Source organism: Prunus dulcis, chromosome 5 (genome assembly GCF_902201215.1).
Source record: "Prunus dulcis chromosome 5, ALMONDv2, whole genome shotgun sequence".
Classification (NCBI taxonomy): domain Eukaryota; kingdom Viridiplantae; phylum Streptophyta; class Magnoliopsida; order Rosales; family Rosaceae; genus Prunus; species Prunus dulcis.
Window position 1 is genome coordinate 16,803,063 of NC_047654.1, and position 15,130 is coordinate 16,818,192.

Below are 15,130 nucleotides of genomic sequence, written 5' to 3' on the forward strand. Positions count from 1 at the left end.
TTCTTTGTGTTCTGATACGATTCCTGAAGAATAGGACAACTTCTTATAAGATGGATACAACAAGATGTAATTAACTATTTTGAGTAGCCATTCAGAAAGGTTAGGTATATGTATATATAGATATATATATATATATATCCCACTTTATATGAGATATTCTGCGCCACAAATATTAACCTATTAATTAAAAAGTTGAACTACTTTATAAGTTTACCAACTTAGAAGACCATTTTAGAATATAAATTAGTTAAGCAGACTTCTTCAGCATACAAATTTGTATTATTTTTCGGATATAATTATGTGTGTAAAGTATAATTTTGGGACAAACAAGGACGATGACTGACAGCACCATCTCTCTTTGGATAAGCTCTTGATTTTATGTGAAGCTTGAATTAGGGATATGAGGGACTTGCATGTGAGGCTGCATTGTCCACTCTCTCTCTCTCTCTCTCTCTCTCTCTCTCTCTCTCTCTCCCCAGTTGGGTTGGGTAGTTACAGTTTACGGTTTTTACTAAAAAAAACAAATTTAATATAAGCGATAATGGGGAGTGGGGAATTAAACTTAATTAGGACCTTAGGTGCATAAGTAAATGCTCTTAACAACTTGAGTTACAAGTCCATTGTAATTACAAGCCTTCCCTACCTCCTCCCCTCTCCTTTCATCCCTTCTTTTCTCCTTCCCTCTCGTTTCCCTCAAGATTGTTAGTTTATTTTGTGATGTAGAAGCATTGGCCGTGAAATGATGTCGTTGCCATGATATAGTCACCGTATCTTGGGCCACGTACACAATGAGTTGGCTCCCTTCAACATAGTTTGGAGCTCTAAAGAGGGGGAAGATATCTTGTTGTGTTAGGTTCGGGTTTAGCCACTGTGGGACTATGAGTTTAGCTGGTATGGCACGATGATTTTCTTTGAGTTGCCCAGAAGATGTGGAGTGGTGATCCTATTTCTTAGTTTTGTTTTAGACTAATAATTTTCAAAAACTATTTAGGAGTTTTGTAGTGATTTGTTTTCTATTTAGGATTTTTATTTCTTTTTAGCTTTTAGCTTTTGATAAGGATTTTTCGTTTTTGCCGTTGCTCGACGGATTTGGGATTTAGTCATTGTTTGGATTGTGCATGATTCTCTTCAGATCAATTCAACATGTTGTTGTGTTTGGTCACTAGAAAAGATTTACCCATATTCGACACATAATTGCTTTGTACTTTTATTTGCTCATTAATATTTTACTATTGCTTATTTTCTAAAAATAAATAAATTAGATATATAATTTTGTGTAAGAAATATTTGTGATTAAATGCATTTATATTATGGATTCCGAGTTCAAATCCCCCTCCTCATAATTTAAATTAGATTAAAGTAGAATATCATTTTAATTTCCATAACTTAAAAAAAAAAAAAACACCCCTCTCGTCATTTGGTATTCAGAAGAAATATATAATGGGCTTGGATCTAGAAATCTCTCGGCCTTCTTGGCTCGGCCCAAGAAGTCCAACTAATATCCGAAAATCCCACGCGACCCTCCAAAATCCCGCTACCCCTCATCCCTTTTCCCGCCAATCCCCGACCCCATTTATGTTCATTTCGTTTGTGTGTAATGTAAATCCACTTTTCCTTTTCCGCCTCAGAGACAAGACAACCCTAACGCCAAATCGGCAATGGATGCCAATTTTGAGGATCAGAGCAAGCTTCCCGAGCTCAAATTAGGTAAGCCAGGCAGAAACCCTAGCTTTGCATTTTGACTAATTACTTTTATCATATGTATTATTAGTTTAGTTTTTGAATATGCATATATTGTTTCACTGAACTTGTTGCACTTTTTGTTAGATGCCAAGCAATCTCAAGGGTTTCTCTCATTTTTCAAAACCCTCCCCCATGTGAGTATTCTATTTCTGGCCCCTATGGGTGTGTCGCTCTGGTAGTGTTGGGTTCGGATTGTGAAATTTAATGGAAAACCCTAGTTGTCTGTTTAACTGCTTGGAAATGAAAGGTAAAGTGAAAAAACTACAAAATTGTCTAATTGTTTTAAAGAAGTTAGCTAGAGATGGCAATGAACTTAAGATTTAGTTATTATTCTCGTTGCATTTTCTTTGCGATTAAAGACCTATATTCTAAATATTTGGGTTTTCTCTGCTTCTGTGGCAGGACCCAAGACCTATCCGATTGTTTGATCGTCGGGTCAGTTTTGTATTCAAAGTCTCTTTAATGCATCCCCTTCTTTCGTCCGTCCACCCCCCCTTCCTCTCTCTCTTCTCTCTACTGAGTGGTACAGTAATTATGTTCCTGAATTTTCACCATTGCATATGTCTTGTTATCGCAGGACTACTATACTGCCCATGGTGAAAATGCTACTTTCATTGCAAAGACCTACTATCGTACCACTACTGCTTTGCGGCAGTTGGGTAGCGGATTGGATGGCTTATCCAGTGTCAGCGTTAGTAAAAACATGTTTGAGACAATTGCCCGTGATCTACTACTGGAAAGAACAGACCACACTCTTGAGATTTATGAGGGTAGTGGCTCAAGTTGGAGGCTGGTGAAAAGTGGAACCCCTGGAAATCTCGGCAGTTTTGAAGATGTTTTGTTTGCCAACAATGATATGCAGGATACCCCAGTGGTTGTTGCACTATTACCTAACTTACGTGAAAATGGTTGCACAGTTGGGTTAGGATATGTTGATCTAACTAAACGAGTACTTGGATTAGCTGAATTTCTTGATGATAGCCACTTTACAAATGTGGAATCAGCTCTAGTCGCACTTGGTTGCAAGGAATGCCTTCTGCCCCTAGAGAGTGGCAAAACAAGTGAAATTAGAACATTGCATGATGCATTGAATAGATGTGGTGTGATGTTAACTGAGAGGAAGAAGACTGAATTTAAGATGAGAGATTTGGTTCAGGATCTCAGTCGGCTTGTCAAAGGCTCTATTGAACCAGTTCGAGATTTAGTTTCAGGGTTTGAGTTTGCAGCTGGAGCTTTGGGGGCATTGCTCTCTTATGCAGAGTTACTTGGTGATGAGAGCAATTATGGAAATTATAGCATTCAAAGATATAATCTAGACAGCTATATGAGGTTAGATTCTGCGGCAATGAGGGCACTTAATGTCCTGGAAAGCAAAACTGATGCAAACAAAAATTTCAGTTTGTTTGGTCTTATGAATAGAACTTGTACTGCTGGAATGGGTAAACGATTACTGCACAGGTGGTTAAAACAGCCTTTATTAGATGTAGATGAAATCAATTCGAGGCTAGATTTGGTACAAGCATTTGTGGAGGATCCTGCACTTCGCCAAGATTTGAGGCAGCATCTGAAAAGAATCTCAGACATCGAGCGACTGATGCACAATCTTGAGAAGAAAAGAGCTGGTTTGCAGCATATTGTAAAACTTTATCAGGTACAATCTATTACAGCTTCATTGTTTGTTTTTGCTAGACAAGCAGCCGAAAGAGAACCATTTCCTTTATCTTCTTCTTCTTCTTCTTCTTCTCTCTCTCTCTCTCTCTCTCTCTCTCTATATATATATATATATATGTATATGTTTCTGTCTCTTTTTCCTTTTTCCTTTCTTCTCTATGCAGCTACTAATACTGCTCTGTAGCACTTTTGCTTGAAAATACCTCTGTCTTTGATTTGACTCTTATTTTTTGAATGCAGTCAAGTATAAGACTGCCATACATTAAAAGTGCCCTAGAACGCTATGATGGAGAATTTTCCTCGCTGATCAAGGAAAGGTATTGGGATCCCCTTGAGTTATGGACTGATGATGGTCACTTAAATAAGTTCGTTGCTCTAGTGGAATCTGCTGTTGACCTTGATCAACTTGAGAATGGAGAGTACATGATATCATCTACTTATGACCCTGCACTTTCTGCACTAAAAGATGAGCAAGAGTCGCTGGAGCACCGAATACACAATTTGCATAAAGAAACTGCTAAAGATCTTGATCTCCCTCTAGACAAGGCTTTGAAATTAGATAAAGGCACACAATTTGGACATGTCTTCAGAATCACAAAGAAGGAAGAGCCAAAAATAAGGAAAAAGCTCACAACGCAATTCATTGTTCTGGAAACCCGAAAGGATGGAGTGAAATTTACCAACACAAAGCTTAAAAAGTTAGGGGATCAGTATCAAAGAATAGTTGAAGAGTATAAGAATTGTCAGAAAGAGCTGGTTAACCGAGTTGTTCAAACTACAGCAACTTTCTCCGAGGTAGATATACTTTAATGTGTTTTGTGGTTATTCCTGTTGTTCTGGATTAAAGGATTTTTCATATCCAGGTGTTCTGGTCTGTAGCTGGGTTGCTTTCTGAATTGGATGTCTTACTTAGTTTTGCTGATTTGGCTTCTAGCTGTCCTACTGCTTACACAAGGCCAATCATCACTCCATCGGTAATCAGTTACTTGTTATTTGCCTTATATTTATTTCTTAGAGAATAACGAGATTCTTTTTTCCTTCTTATCAAATTGTATTCATTGACAAAAAATTATTGTCTTATTGTCTATAATAGGATGAGGGGGATATTATATTAGAAGGGAGTAGACATCCTTGTGTGGAGGCTCAAGACTGGGTAAATTTTATACCCAATGATTGTAAACTTGTGAGTATTCATGAAACCCAGGAATGAAAAATTCAAAAAGAAAAGATATTGGTCATTTGATAAGCTGGAGTGGGTCCTCATGTGCTCTTTACCATTTCTGCTGATTAGGTGAGAGGAAAGAGTTGGTTCCAAATCATTACAGGGCCCAATATGGGTGGAAAATCTACATTTATCCGACAGGTGTGTTTTATTAACTTGGTCAAATGCTTCTTCTAGTGCTTCCATCGACGTAATCAATTTTCCATGGAACTTTTGCATTCTCTTTTAGCATACTACTCTTCTGTTGTGGGAACATCATCTTGCACTTAATATGTAGCTCATGCCACCAACTTGGACACCTCACATCCATGCTCAACTCCAAACGCTTTATCAGTTTCTTATTATTTGTTTCATAATCCTACTTTAATTACTATTAACAAGTCACTGGATTTTGTTTGCACTGGCAGGTCGGTGTGAATATTCTAATGGCACAAGTTGGTTCTTTTGTTCCTTGTGACAAAGCTAGCATTTCTATTCGTGATTGCATTTTTGCTCGCGTGGGTGCTGGTGACTGCCAAGTGAGATCCCTCACATATTCTTTTCTTGAAGTTTGAACTTCTTAAAAAAAAATGGAAGCTAGTATTATAAATGTTCTGCTGGGATAGTATATTATGTATTTAACTGATCTTTTAATTCTGTGTAGTCTTATCTCATGCTGTGTATTGCTGGTCTTTGATATTTGTTGTTGGTTCCTTTGTTGTTACATTATCAAAGATTAGGTTCTGTGTTGGACTCAAAGATTTACAGCTTTTGAGTGGTGCATGGGTGGGGCAAGAATTGAGAGATAATAGAAAGATTCCATAACCAAAAAATAAGGGGAATTAAGCATCGATCGACGCTCACTTGTCTATGTTCCCTATGTCAGTCTCCTTTTTAAGGCCTCAAGGACAGAAAGGGAGGGTAGGGTTTTTCCTTGATGAACCGAAGGAGGCCTAAGCATTTTGAAAACCCATATCATTCATTGGTAAGCGTAATTGGTTGGCCCTGCCAACTATCTCTGCGCACATATAGGGCTGATTGAGATCTTACTTGCCAACTTAGATTTCTAGAATAATTTAACATGAAAACTGGTAAGCAGGATACTTCAACCAATTTTTGTTTTATCCTTGTCCTATATGCGTTCCCTGGTTGGGACCATCTTTTCAAATATCTTTCCATTATATGCATGTAGTTCTCTTGAGTCCTTAATTCTGAGCAACATGTGGAGGTGACCATTACTTAAACATATGTTGAATCTGTTGTCTGGCAAGTGTTCTGTTGTTGTGCAATATCTTATACAAGTTATACTAATGCTTTGAAACTATATGTTGATTGCCTTGTAAACAGGAGTCTAAAGCCTTTTGTCATCCTATTGTGGAAATTTAATTGTATGTTCCTTCTTTTTAGCTACGCGGAGTTTCTACCTTCATGCAAGAAATGCTTGAGACCGCATCTATACTGAAAGGAGCTACAGATAAGTCACTGATAATCATCGATGAGTTAGGCCGAGGGACATCGACTTATGATGGATTCGGTTGGTTTTAACTCTTAAACCCCTTTTTTTTTTTTTTTTTTTTGGATTGGTAACAATCAATGATGTATTGGTTTAACTCTTAAACCTTTTCTTTGTACTTCTTTCTTAGTTTTCTAATATTATTAGTTCTTGGGGTTTTTTATTACTACTTTCGTATTTCAATGCTACTTGTGTACATGGGTTGCATCCCTGTACTGCTTTCTGATGATAATTATTTACAAATAAAAAGATACATGATATTTTGATGTATGTGTTTGTTCTGAATGGGATGCATTTTCTTTGAGAAATTTGTTCCCATGGGGTTGCAGGATTCAATCAATTTGAGGTTTTATAATAAGATGTGTAGTCTGTAGCGTTTGCATGCGTTGAAGAATATGATGGTCTAGTTGTTCTTTTTGGTCTTACTAGTCTCCGTGCCATTAAATTTAGATACTTAATATAAAGGTTTACAGCTTTGTCTTACCAATATTTATTATGGTCCTCAGGTTTAGCTTGGGCCATTTGTGAGCACCTTGTTGAAGTGATTAAAGCACCTACCTTGTTCGCAACCCATTTTCATGAATTGACTGCATTAGCTCATGAAAATAGTGTTCATGAGGCCAATATGAAGCAAATTGTTGGTGTAGCAAACTATCATGTTAGTGCACATATTGACTCATCAAGCCACAAGTTGACTATGCTGTACAAGGTAGATGAATTATCTAGTTATTGTCCAAGTTATTAATGTTGTCTTTTCCAGGATTGCAAGTAGTAGATTTTGGAGGCAGATGTCATGGAACTTATGTGTGGGATTAAGTTCTATAATGCTTCTTCTATCTCCCCTTTCAGTTTTATGCTAGTGCGTGCATCTTGGTTGAGCAAAACTGAACCCACTCATTTTCTTGATGTGATCGTACTTTCCAGGTTGAGCCAGGGGCTTGTGATCAAAGTTTTGGTATTCAGGTTGCAGAATTCGCAAACTTTCCTGAAAGTGTTGTTTCCCTTGCTAGAGAGAAGGCTGCTGAATTGGAGGATTTTTCAGCTACTGCAGTTATTCCAAATGATGCTATAGAACAGGTGATCTCAATATTTCTTTAATGTTAATAGCAAGCCTATAACTTCTTGTGTTGCCTCACCCTGGCTGTTGATGATACAAGTCTGTTATACATTCTTCGTATGCATGCAATGCCATTAGGACTAATGTTGGATTGATACATTGATCACAGCACCAAAAACATCTAGGCTTAGCCACCTATAATAATCTTATGCTATTTCAGTCTTTTTGGTTAGGATTTCCGAAAAAGCTATCATATCCCACAAAGTCTTCTAACATAAATCCATATTTTATGCAAGTTGGCATGGATGTATGATAAGTGCCTTATTATTGTCAAGTGAACTGGCTAAGGTTGGAAGGTATGGTCGGGTTCTAAAATCGTGATTTACATACAGGTTGGATCCAAGCGCAAGAGAGAGTATGACTCTGATGATATGTCTAGAGGATCCGCTCGGGCACACGAATTTCTGAAGGAGTTTTCTAATTTGCCATTGGAAACAATGGATTTAAAGGAGGCTTTGCAAAAGGTTAGCAAGATGAAGAATGACTTGCAAAAGGATGCAGTAAATTCCCACTGGCTCCAGCAATTTTTCTAGTGGTCCTTCAGATTTTTGGGGGTAATTTATGTTTTGGGATGTATGTAAAGCCCGTATCTGTAAACGAGTTGTGTTTCAGTGCAGTGCCCCCCACAATTTTGTGCCTGTATCAAGTCTGAAATGCAACTGATATTGGTGTATCTTTTGCACCCTTGGTTTCTCAATGAAAGAACACCCGCAGATATTCGTTTATATTTTTTATTAAAAAAAATACTGTTATCTATCTATCTATTTATCTATATATAAAGCAAAAGACAGAGAATGGTGAAACATTCAAAATATCAGAAAATGTCATTGGTTGATTAAAACATTAAGAATTGAAATTATTAATTAAATGAGAATAATATGGTAAATTCATATTTTTTATATTAAGAAAATTAAAATTAAAAACAAAATCAGATAATAGATCTCACTAGAACACAACTACTTATTATTATTTTTTAATTTTAAAATAAATTAAAATTTTTTTTATAAAAAAAGTCCCTCGCAAAAGCAACTGCAGAGAGGCTGGTTATTTATAATTATAAGGTACCAGACAAGCATCTATATTGTCTGACTCGTCTCTTGCTTGCTTATCCATTGCTCATCGTCTGACAGCCTGTAACTTTTGAGCACGACAACTACCTTTTTCACGGTCCCTCAAGCAAATTCTCAACTTTAAATCTCAACACGTTGCCTGTTACGATTAGGCAGTTCATTAACATACGTGCTTGGTGCTGTCACGCCAAACTAGTTTTTCATGTTTGTCACTTTCCTTTTCTTCTTTTTTTTTAAAAGCGGATTTTTTTAAATATCTTTTGATAATATTTAAGAATTTATTTACTATTACTTCTTGATAATATTTTAAAAAGGGAAAATCATTATGAAGAAGGAAAAAATCCCTACTAACACACCCTGGATTCTTGAAAATCTTTTTTTTTGGTGTCTAAAATCCCCTAATTGTTCCATGTATCTTTTTTTGTTTTGTTTTTAATTTGAAAGTGAGAAATTTGTAAAATTTTGAAAATGAGTGATCTGTTTTTTCCCCAAATTTCACTGGCACTGGACTATTGATTATATATTGATGTATGCTGTTGAAGTTAAATCAAAATTGGTAAATATATGTAGATCTTTTAAGATTTATAACAAAATCCTCTGACCAAAAAAGAAAAAGGAAAGAAATTTACCAAATCCGAACGTCAAATTTTTTTTTTTTTTTTGGTTGGATCATTAATGATCGTTAGAAGACATAATTTTAAGAATCCTGTCATTGTTTACCTGTTTATTTATTTATTTTTTCGGTAGGTCCTCCCTCCACGTCTGGATAATGGATATGGTGGTGGCACTGGAGGCTTTAGACATGCATCCAAAATTACAGGGTAAAATAGGCATTTCGCCACATAATTTCAGGAAAATAAAATAGAGCCTAGGTGGGTGCTCAGATCAGAAAGAGCAGACTGAAGCAACAGTGGCGTTAATTTGCCGTGGTGTGGAAGCAAGCAAACGGCCAAAAGGCACACAGAGAAAGAGAGAGAGAGTAAATGCGATTTGTTTTTTATTCATGAAATAGAAGAGAAGAAAAGAAAAGAGAGGAAAGAGCGAGCGAAAGAAGAGAATATTTCCCCTTTCCTTTCAATGGCGCGAGCCCACTGAAACATCAACCTCCTTCTCAAATCCAATTGTCTTCATAATCTCATCCCAGCTCCAGGAGAAAGCGAACCCAGAGAGACAGACAGTGATTGGGGTTTCTATATTACGTGCGTGTGTATATACATATATATGAGAGATAGGTTAGAGATAGAGAGAAAAGAAGAACGACATCGTTTCCGTTGATGATGAACTGGCGGAGAGTGTTGAAGTCCGTACAGGCCTTAGCAGCCCACAGCCTCCTCTTCACCTTCACGCTCTTGCTCGTTCTCAAGCTCGACCATGTCACCTCCTACTCTTGGTGGTCTGTTTATTGAACTCTCTCTCTTCTATTTTATATTTTGAGCTCTGATTTTTCTGATATATGTGCATGCATAGTCTTGCAATTGCATCTTAATTTGAATGTAATATCTTTCTTTTAGAGTGGGGTTGAGGTTATTTTTGGGGCTGAGACTGAGGTTTCGGTTATGAATTCATTTTTCTAATTTTTTGGGAGATGTAAGTTGGGAAAGTTTGGGAATCTATTGAATTGGTGATGCAGATGACAGGTTTTGTTTGGCTTCATCGAAAATTGGGTTGTATGTGAACAGTGTCTAGTTGTCTTTAAGAAGAAAAGAAGTCCGGAATTTTTTTCTTTTGGGTTACAAAATGAAATTAGAAACTATGTAATAGGGTGGCAAAATGGCAGCTGGTGTAAGATAAGAGAGAGATTACGTATGATTGCATTTACGATGGAAAAAGAAAAAGCGTTGCTTTGCTTATAGATTGGGAAATGAGTCCACTGATGTCAAATGCAGTACAAATTTAGGAACAGGGGGGGTCCTTTACGACCAAGGTGATTCGAAATTATTCTTGTTAGATATGATTAGCTATTGTCGTGTGATTCTTTTCATCATGCATTTAAATAGTATACCAACCATTTGGTAAGAACTCTTTGATGCCAATGGCCATATCACCCATGACCCATTTTGTGTGCTGCGTACATTTGAAAACGTTCTTCCAACAGATAGTGGTGTCGGTATCTCTTTGAAGATATCGCCTTCAAGAGTGAGAGGGTTAAAGAGTTTTGTTGTGAATTTTTTATTTTTTATTTTTTATTTTTTATAGAGAATAGGTGACTTTCAATTATATGCATATACCAGTTAGAACCACAAATCAAGGGCATTTATCTTTAAACTTCATTAGTTTGTCAGTAGTTCTTTTGATTAGATCAAACTCTCATGTTGGCAAGGATTGTAGTTTTTGAAATGCGAGCTCTGTGGTGAGTCCATCAAATAAATTGATGTGATGGAAAATAGCTTTTGTTTGCAGGATAATTTTCTTTCCACTTTGGATATTTCATGCTGTTGTTGCCCGAGGAAGATTCTCATTACCTGCTCCATCAGTTCCACACAGTCGTCATGTATGTCATTATGCTTCTTGTCAATTCTGGAGATTATTTCCACTACTCTATCACTGATACTCTATGTTGGTTTGATTATAAGAGACTAATATTTATTATCTGGAATAGTGAATGTGCACTACTAAGATTTTCTCTCTTGGACAGTGGGCACCATGTCATGCAGTTGTGGCCACACCATTGCTTATTGCGTTTGAGTTGCTTCTTTGTATATATCTTGAAAGCATTTATGGTATGCACCAAACTCCTGTTTTTTTTTTTTTTTTCTTAAAAAGATAATTTTGAGGACTCACACAAACTTTTCATGTGTGGGATATGCATGCAGAAGATGTAGGACTGAATGAAGTTTTAAAGTGTTTTTTATGCATCAAACTCTGAACTCTGTGCCGACTCAGTATGGCTTAAAAAAGAGTTCTTTGTTAATAGAAGGATTTGGCCTGAGTCCTATTGTAAGACCTGATTAATTATCTTTTGTGCAGTTCACGGCTTTGCAGCTGTCAACTTGAAGGTTGTCTTTCTTCCCTTACTGGCATTCGAAATAATTATTCTAATTGACAATTTCAGGTATCGCCTTTGACATTTATTATTTTGCATCTCATCTTTCAGTATAGATTACTGTTGCTAGATACAACTAAGAATGCGATGTATTCTCGTAACCATACCCTCCCTTCTTGTTACTTTTTCCCCCAGAAGTGCTCTAGGTCAATGGGTCTGTTTTGGTGATTTTAATTGACATTCATTTCTTTAACAGAATGTGTAGGGCTCTAATGCCGGGGGATGATGAAAGCATGAATGATGAGGCAATATGGGAGACACTTCCTGTAAGTTTCATTTCATTAGTTCATAAACTGTCCAAGTGTTGGCAAATCCTGTTCATATCACATGATTCTAAAGTGATAAAATCTAAGGTTCTGATATAAATTATGTTATGTTTTAAAAAGTCTTCAAGGATATGTAAATTCCTTGAAGAAGTGTTGTCATTTAAGAACAATTAGAATGCATAATCTATTTGGTATCATTATTAATGTGCAAAGAATTTTGTACAACATAGTAATGATTATGGCATGTCTATTTATGTTGTCTTTAACCTTCAGCTAGAATGGTAAAATAACTTTGCATATTAGGTAGATTTCCAGTATTGAGTGTTGTATATATGTTTTAATGTTAATCTTTTAAGTGCATTTTGAAATTCCTTCCAGGCTTGCTTTCTTATTAACTTAACATTTGTTTTACATATTTTAAGAAAGTCAATTTAGGAAAGCACTGTTAATGGTTCGCCAATTTATTGCTTGTAGCATTTCTGGGTAGCAATCTCCATGGTTTTCTTTGTTGCCGCTACAATCTTCACCCTGCTTAAGTTATGCGGTAATTTCTCTTATCCCATGCAGTCAAATGTAACATTAGAAGATTCATTCGAATTCTTGTTACTCATCTTATGTGTGCATAGATACATATAGAATTCTCCCTATATATGTATTGATGTATAGGGAAAGGGACAGAGAGAGACTCACAATTTCTGTTTAATATTTGCTGATTAAGATCTTGCTTATATAAAACGTGCAGGTGAAGTAGGTGCTCTTGGTTGGTGGGATTTATTTATAAATTTTGGGTACAGTTTCTGTGCACCTTGTACCTATATTTCCTATTCAACAGCTATGTCTTTCCAGAGCTTGCTTGAACATTGTGACCTGAAAATTTTATTCCTTTTTTGGGTGACTAACATAATTGCATAAATTTCACAGAATTGCAGAGTGCTTTTCCTTTCTTGTCTGTACAAAGTGGTCTAATCCAGTGATTCATAGAAATTCTCGCACAAGAGAAGCTACTTCATCTTCTACAACCATCAGATATCTTGACTGGAATAGTGGTTTAGTAGTTTCAGCAGAAGAGGATCAACATCGAGATAGAATGTGTGGTCTGCAAGATATTGGTGGGCATCTTATGAAAATTCCCGTGATTGGTTTTCAAGTTCTCCTTTGTATGCGCCTTGAGGTATGTTATGTTATGTTCCTGGTTTGTGGGTCATCATGGCTGCTATTGGGGGCATTTTATCAACTGACCTGTAATTTCAAATTTCAGGGAACCCCAGCAAATGCTAGACATATCCCACTTCCTGTTCTCTTCTCTCCTCTTTTTTTACTCCAAGGTGCCGGTGTACTGTTTTCTGCATGTAGGTTGGTGGAGAAAATTGTACTTTTGCTGCGTAGTGGGGCTGGCACCGGAATATATTTTAGAATTTCTTCCAGGGCTCACGACTGCTTTGGGTTTTTGCACCATGGTTCCAGGTAGCAATTTTGTGTTTTGTTTTTATTAATCCACAGTTCTTTGGTCTGGTGTGGGCAGTGCTCTTACCTTTTCTGGAATTATCTTGAGTAAGATTATCAACATTTTGGATTTATGTAAGTAGTAAATGTAGTGCAAATACTATGGAATGATTCTTAACTTGACAATCTTGTAGTGCAGGCTACTGGGCTGGTGGTCAATAGATGAAGGAAGTCGTGAGGAACATGCCCGACTATTTCACGAGGGGGCTTCAGGGTTAGTACTTAGTGTTGCTTTTATTCTCCATGCTTTCCTTGGTATTGTTTTTCATGAGGTGCCATAGTAGCGATTAATGTCATTTTTTGGTATTCAATGTCTTTTTCTTATTAAAGGAAATAAAGAAATTACTGCTTACTAAACAATTCTTGTCAACTTATCATTCCTTTGGACAGATTTTGACAAATCAATCTCAAGAAAAGTGATATGCACTTTCTGTATTGACGGCTGACCTGTTGCTTATTCATATCAGCACGATTATTTAGATATCTATGGGTCCAGTGCCCTTTTTATACATATGACTTATGTAGTGAAAAGTCTGCTATTTGTAGATTAATCTTAACTAAAAGCATCTAAAAACCCAGCTGGAACAACAGAAGTCCCCTCCTAGCTATGTCATTTGGTGATCTAGTGTTGGATGCATTGTATCTTATAGGTTATTTATCAAATTCATAAAACTTTCTAAATGTAGAGGCTTTTCTGATCTTTGTATACTTGGGTCCTGAAATGCAGATACAACACTTTCTGTGGCTATCCACCTGAGATCGTGAAGAAAATGCCTAAAAAGGATCTCACAGAGGAGGTGATCATGATTGTGTGAATTCATTTGTTGTTTTTTGCTAGAGTTATGATTTGTACCAGCCCCAAAAAAAAAATGTTAATAACTTAATTTATATTACACTCGTGCGTTTTTCAGTCTTCTTCTTGTTTTGTCCAATGCTTCAGTTATGTAAATCTTCATTTGTGTCTTCTTTTTTTTATGATCTAAAATATCAGGTTTGGAGACTTCAAGCAGCTCTTGGTGAACAGACAGAAATTACCAAATATAGCCAACAGGAGTATGAAAGACTTCAAAATGTAATGTTATCTCATCCTTCACTGTGTATCATAGTATTGTGAATATGATTCAAATAACACATTGACTACAAAGAGTCATCATCTACCTTCTAATAACAACACAGTTTTTTAAATTGTCTGCCTAGGTTCTTGCATATGCGCATGTGTTTGATTTCATTTTCAGGAACTGGAAATCTTTGATTGTGATTGAAATTTTCTCTGATACTGCTGATCAGGAAAAGGTGTTATGTCGGGTTTGCTTCGAGGGAGAGATCAGCGTGGTCTTGCTACCGTGTAGGCATCGCGTCCTTTGCAGGTACCATCACATTTCTCTTATGCTTGTAAAATTTTCAAATGTGATATAGAACTCATGCTCATTACTTTGCAATTATTGTGCAGTACCTGCTGTGACAAGTGTAAAAAATGCCCAATATGCCGTGTTGGTATTGAGGAGCGCTTACCTGTGTATGATGTTTAGGCTTTAATTTACCCCCACTTCAGTTTTTGTGTTACATGGAATTGGGGTACATAGAGCCGGACAGCAACCTGATTCACAACTTGTTTTAATACAAATTTTACTGTAACCTCCATGATTGTGAGTTTCACTACTTGTAAGTTCTAACTAAGCAAAGCAAAGCAAGGAGTAGGAGATACAGGAATACAGGAAAGGAAGTGCGGTCGTTTTGACTAAATTTGGGTAGCTTTTCTCTGTCCTTTTCTACCTTTAAAATTGTAAATATACAAGGGGAAGTATAACAAGTTATAAGTTTGCTTGTGCTATGTGGTTAGTATCTTGGTTAACACAAAGATGGAAGCCATTGTTCTCTCTTATGCTTTTTTTTGGGTCTGAGAGTTCCGTATTAAACTCTCATTATCATAAAGCGTAAGAATTAAGATTAGAAATTCGACTCTGAATGCAGTTTCGTTTGAAACTCTGCCTGCACGAAATATA

General features: G+C 36.5%; 2 protein-coding genes across 6 annotated transcripts; both read left to right on the forward strand.

Annotated features, from left to right (window-relative positions):
- The first annotated feature begins 1,540 nt into the window (after nucleotides 1–1,540).
- Nucleotides 1,541–7,970, forward strand: LOC117628589 (DNA mismatch repair protein MSH2). 4 transcript variants are annotated; one of them, XM_034361073.1, is made up of 13 exons: nucleotides 1,541–1,707; nucleotides 1,828–1,877; nucleotides 2,146–2,178; nucleotides 2,321–3,394; nucleotides 3,655–4,209; nucleotides 4,278–4,388; nucleotides 4,508–4,597; nucleotides 4,706–4,777; nucleotides 5,044–5,154; nucleotides 6,023–6,149; nucleotides 6,635–6,837; nucleotides 7,053–7,205; nucleotides 7,578–7,970. In XM_034361073.1, the coding sequence occupies exons 1-13, from the start codon at nucleotides 1,659–1,661 to the stop codon at nucleotides 7,776–7,778; spliced, it is 2,829 nt and encodes a 942-aa protein (XP_034216964.1). In that variant the 5' UTR covers nucleotides 1,541–1,658; the 3' UTR covers nucleotides 7,779–7,970. The 4 variants fall into 4 exon arrangements, with proteins under 4 accessions (XP_034216964.1, XP_034216966.1, XP_034216965.1 ...); XM_034361075.1 differs by lacking the exon at nucleotides 5,044–5,154; XM_034361074.1 differs by lacking the exon at nucleotides 2,146–2,178 and having other exon boundaries at nucleotides 1,547–1,707.
- Nucleotides 7,971–9,209: 1,239 nt separating this feature from the next.
- On the forward strand, nucleotides 9,210–14,985 carry LOC117627653. 2 transcript variants are annotated; one of them, XM_034359825.1, is made up of 14 exons: nucleotides 9,210–9,708; nucleotides 10,716–10,806; nucleotides 10,951–11,035; nucleotides 11,283–11,367; nucleotides 11,555–11,624; nucleotides 12,099–12,168; nucleotides 12,367–12,412; nucleotides 12,546–12,795; nucleotides 12,883–13,088; nucleotides 13,267–13,341; nucleotides 13,855–13,924; nucleotides 14,119–14,199; nucleotides 14,415–14,494; nucleotides 14,578–14,985. In XM_034359825.1, the coding sequence occupies exons 1-14, from the start codon at nucleotides 9,590–9,592 to the stop codon at nucleotides 14,654–14,656; spliced, it is 1,407 nt and encodes a 468-aa protein (XP_034215716.1). In that variant the 5' UTR covers nucleotides 9,210–9,589; the 3' UTR covers nucleotides 14,657–14,985. The 2 variants fall into 2 exon arrangements, with proteins under 2 accessions (XP_034215716.1, XP_034215717.1); XM_034359826.1 differs by lacking the exons at nucleotides 10,716–10,806; nucleotides 10,951–11,035 and having other exon boundaries at nucleotides 9,578–9,708.
- The last annotated feature ends 145 nt before the right edge of the window (nucleotides 14,986–15,130 follow it).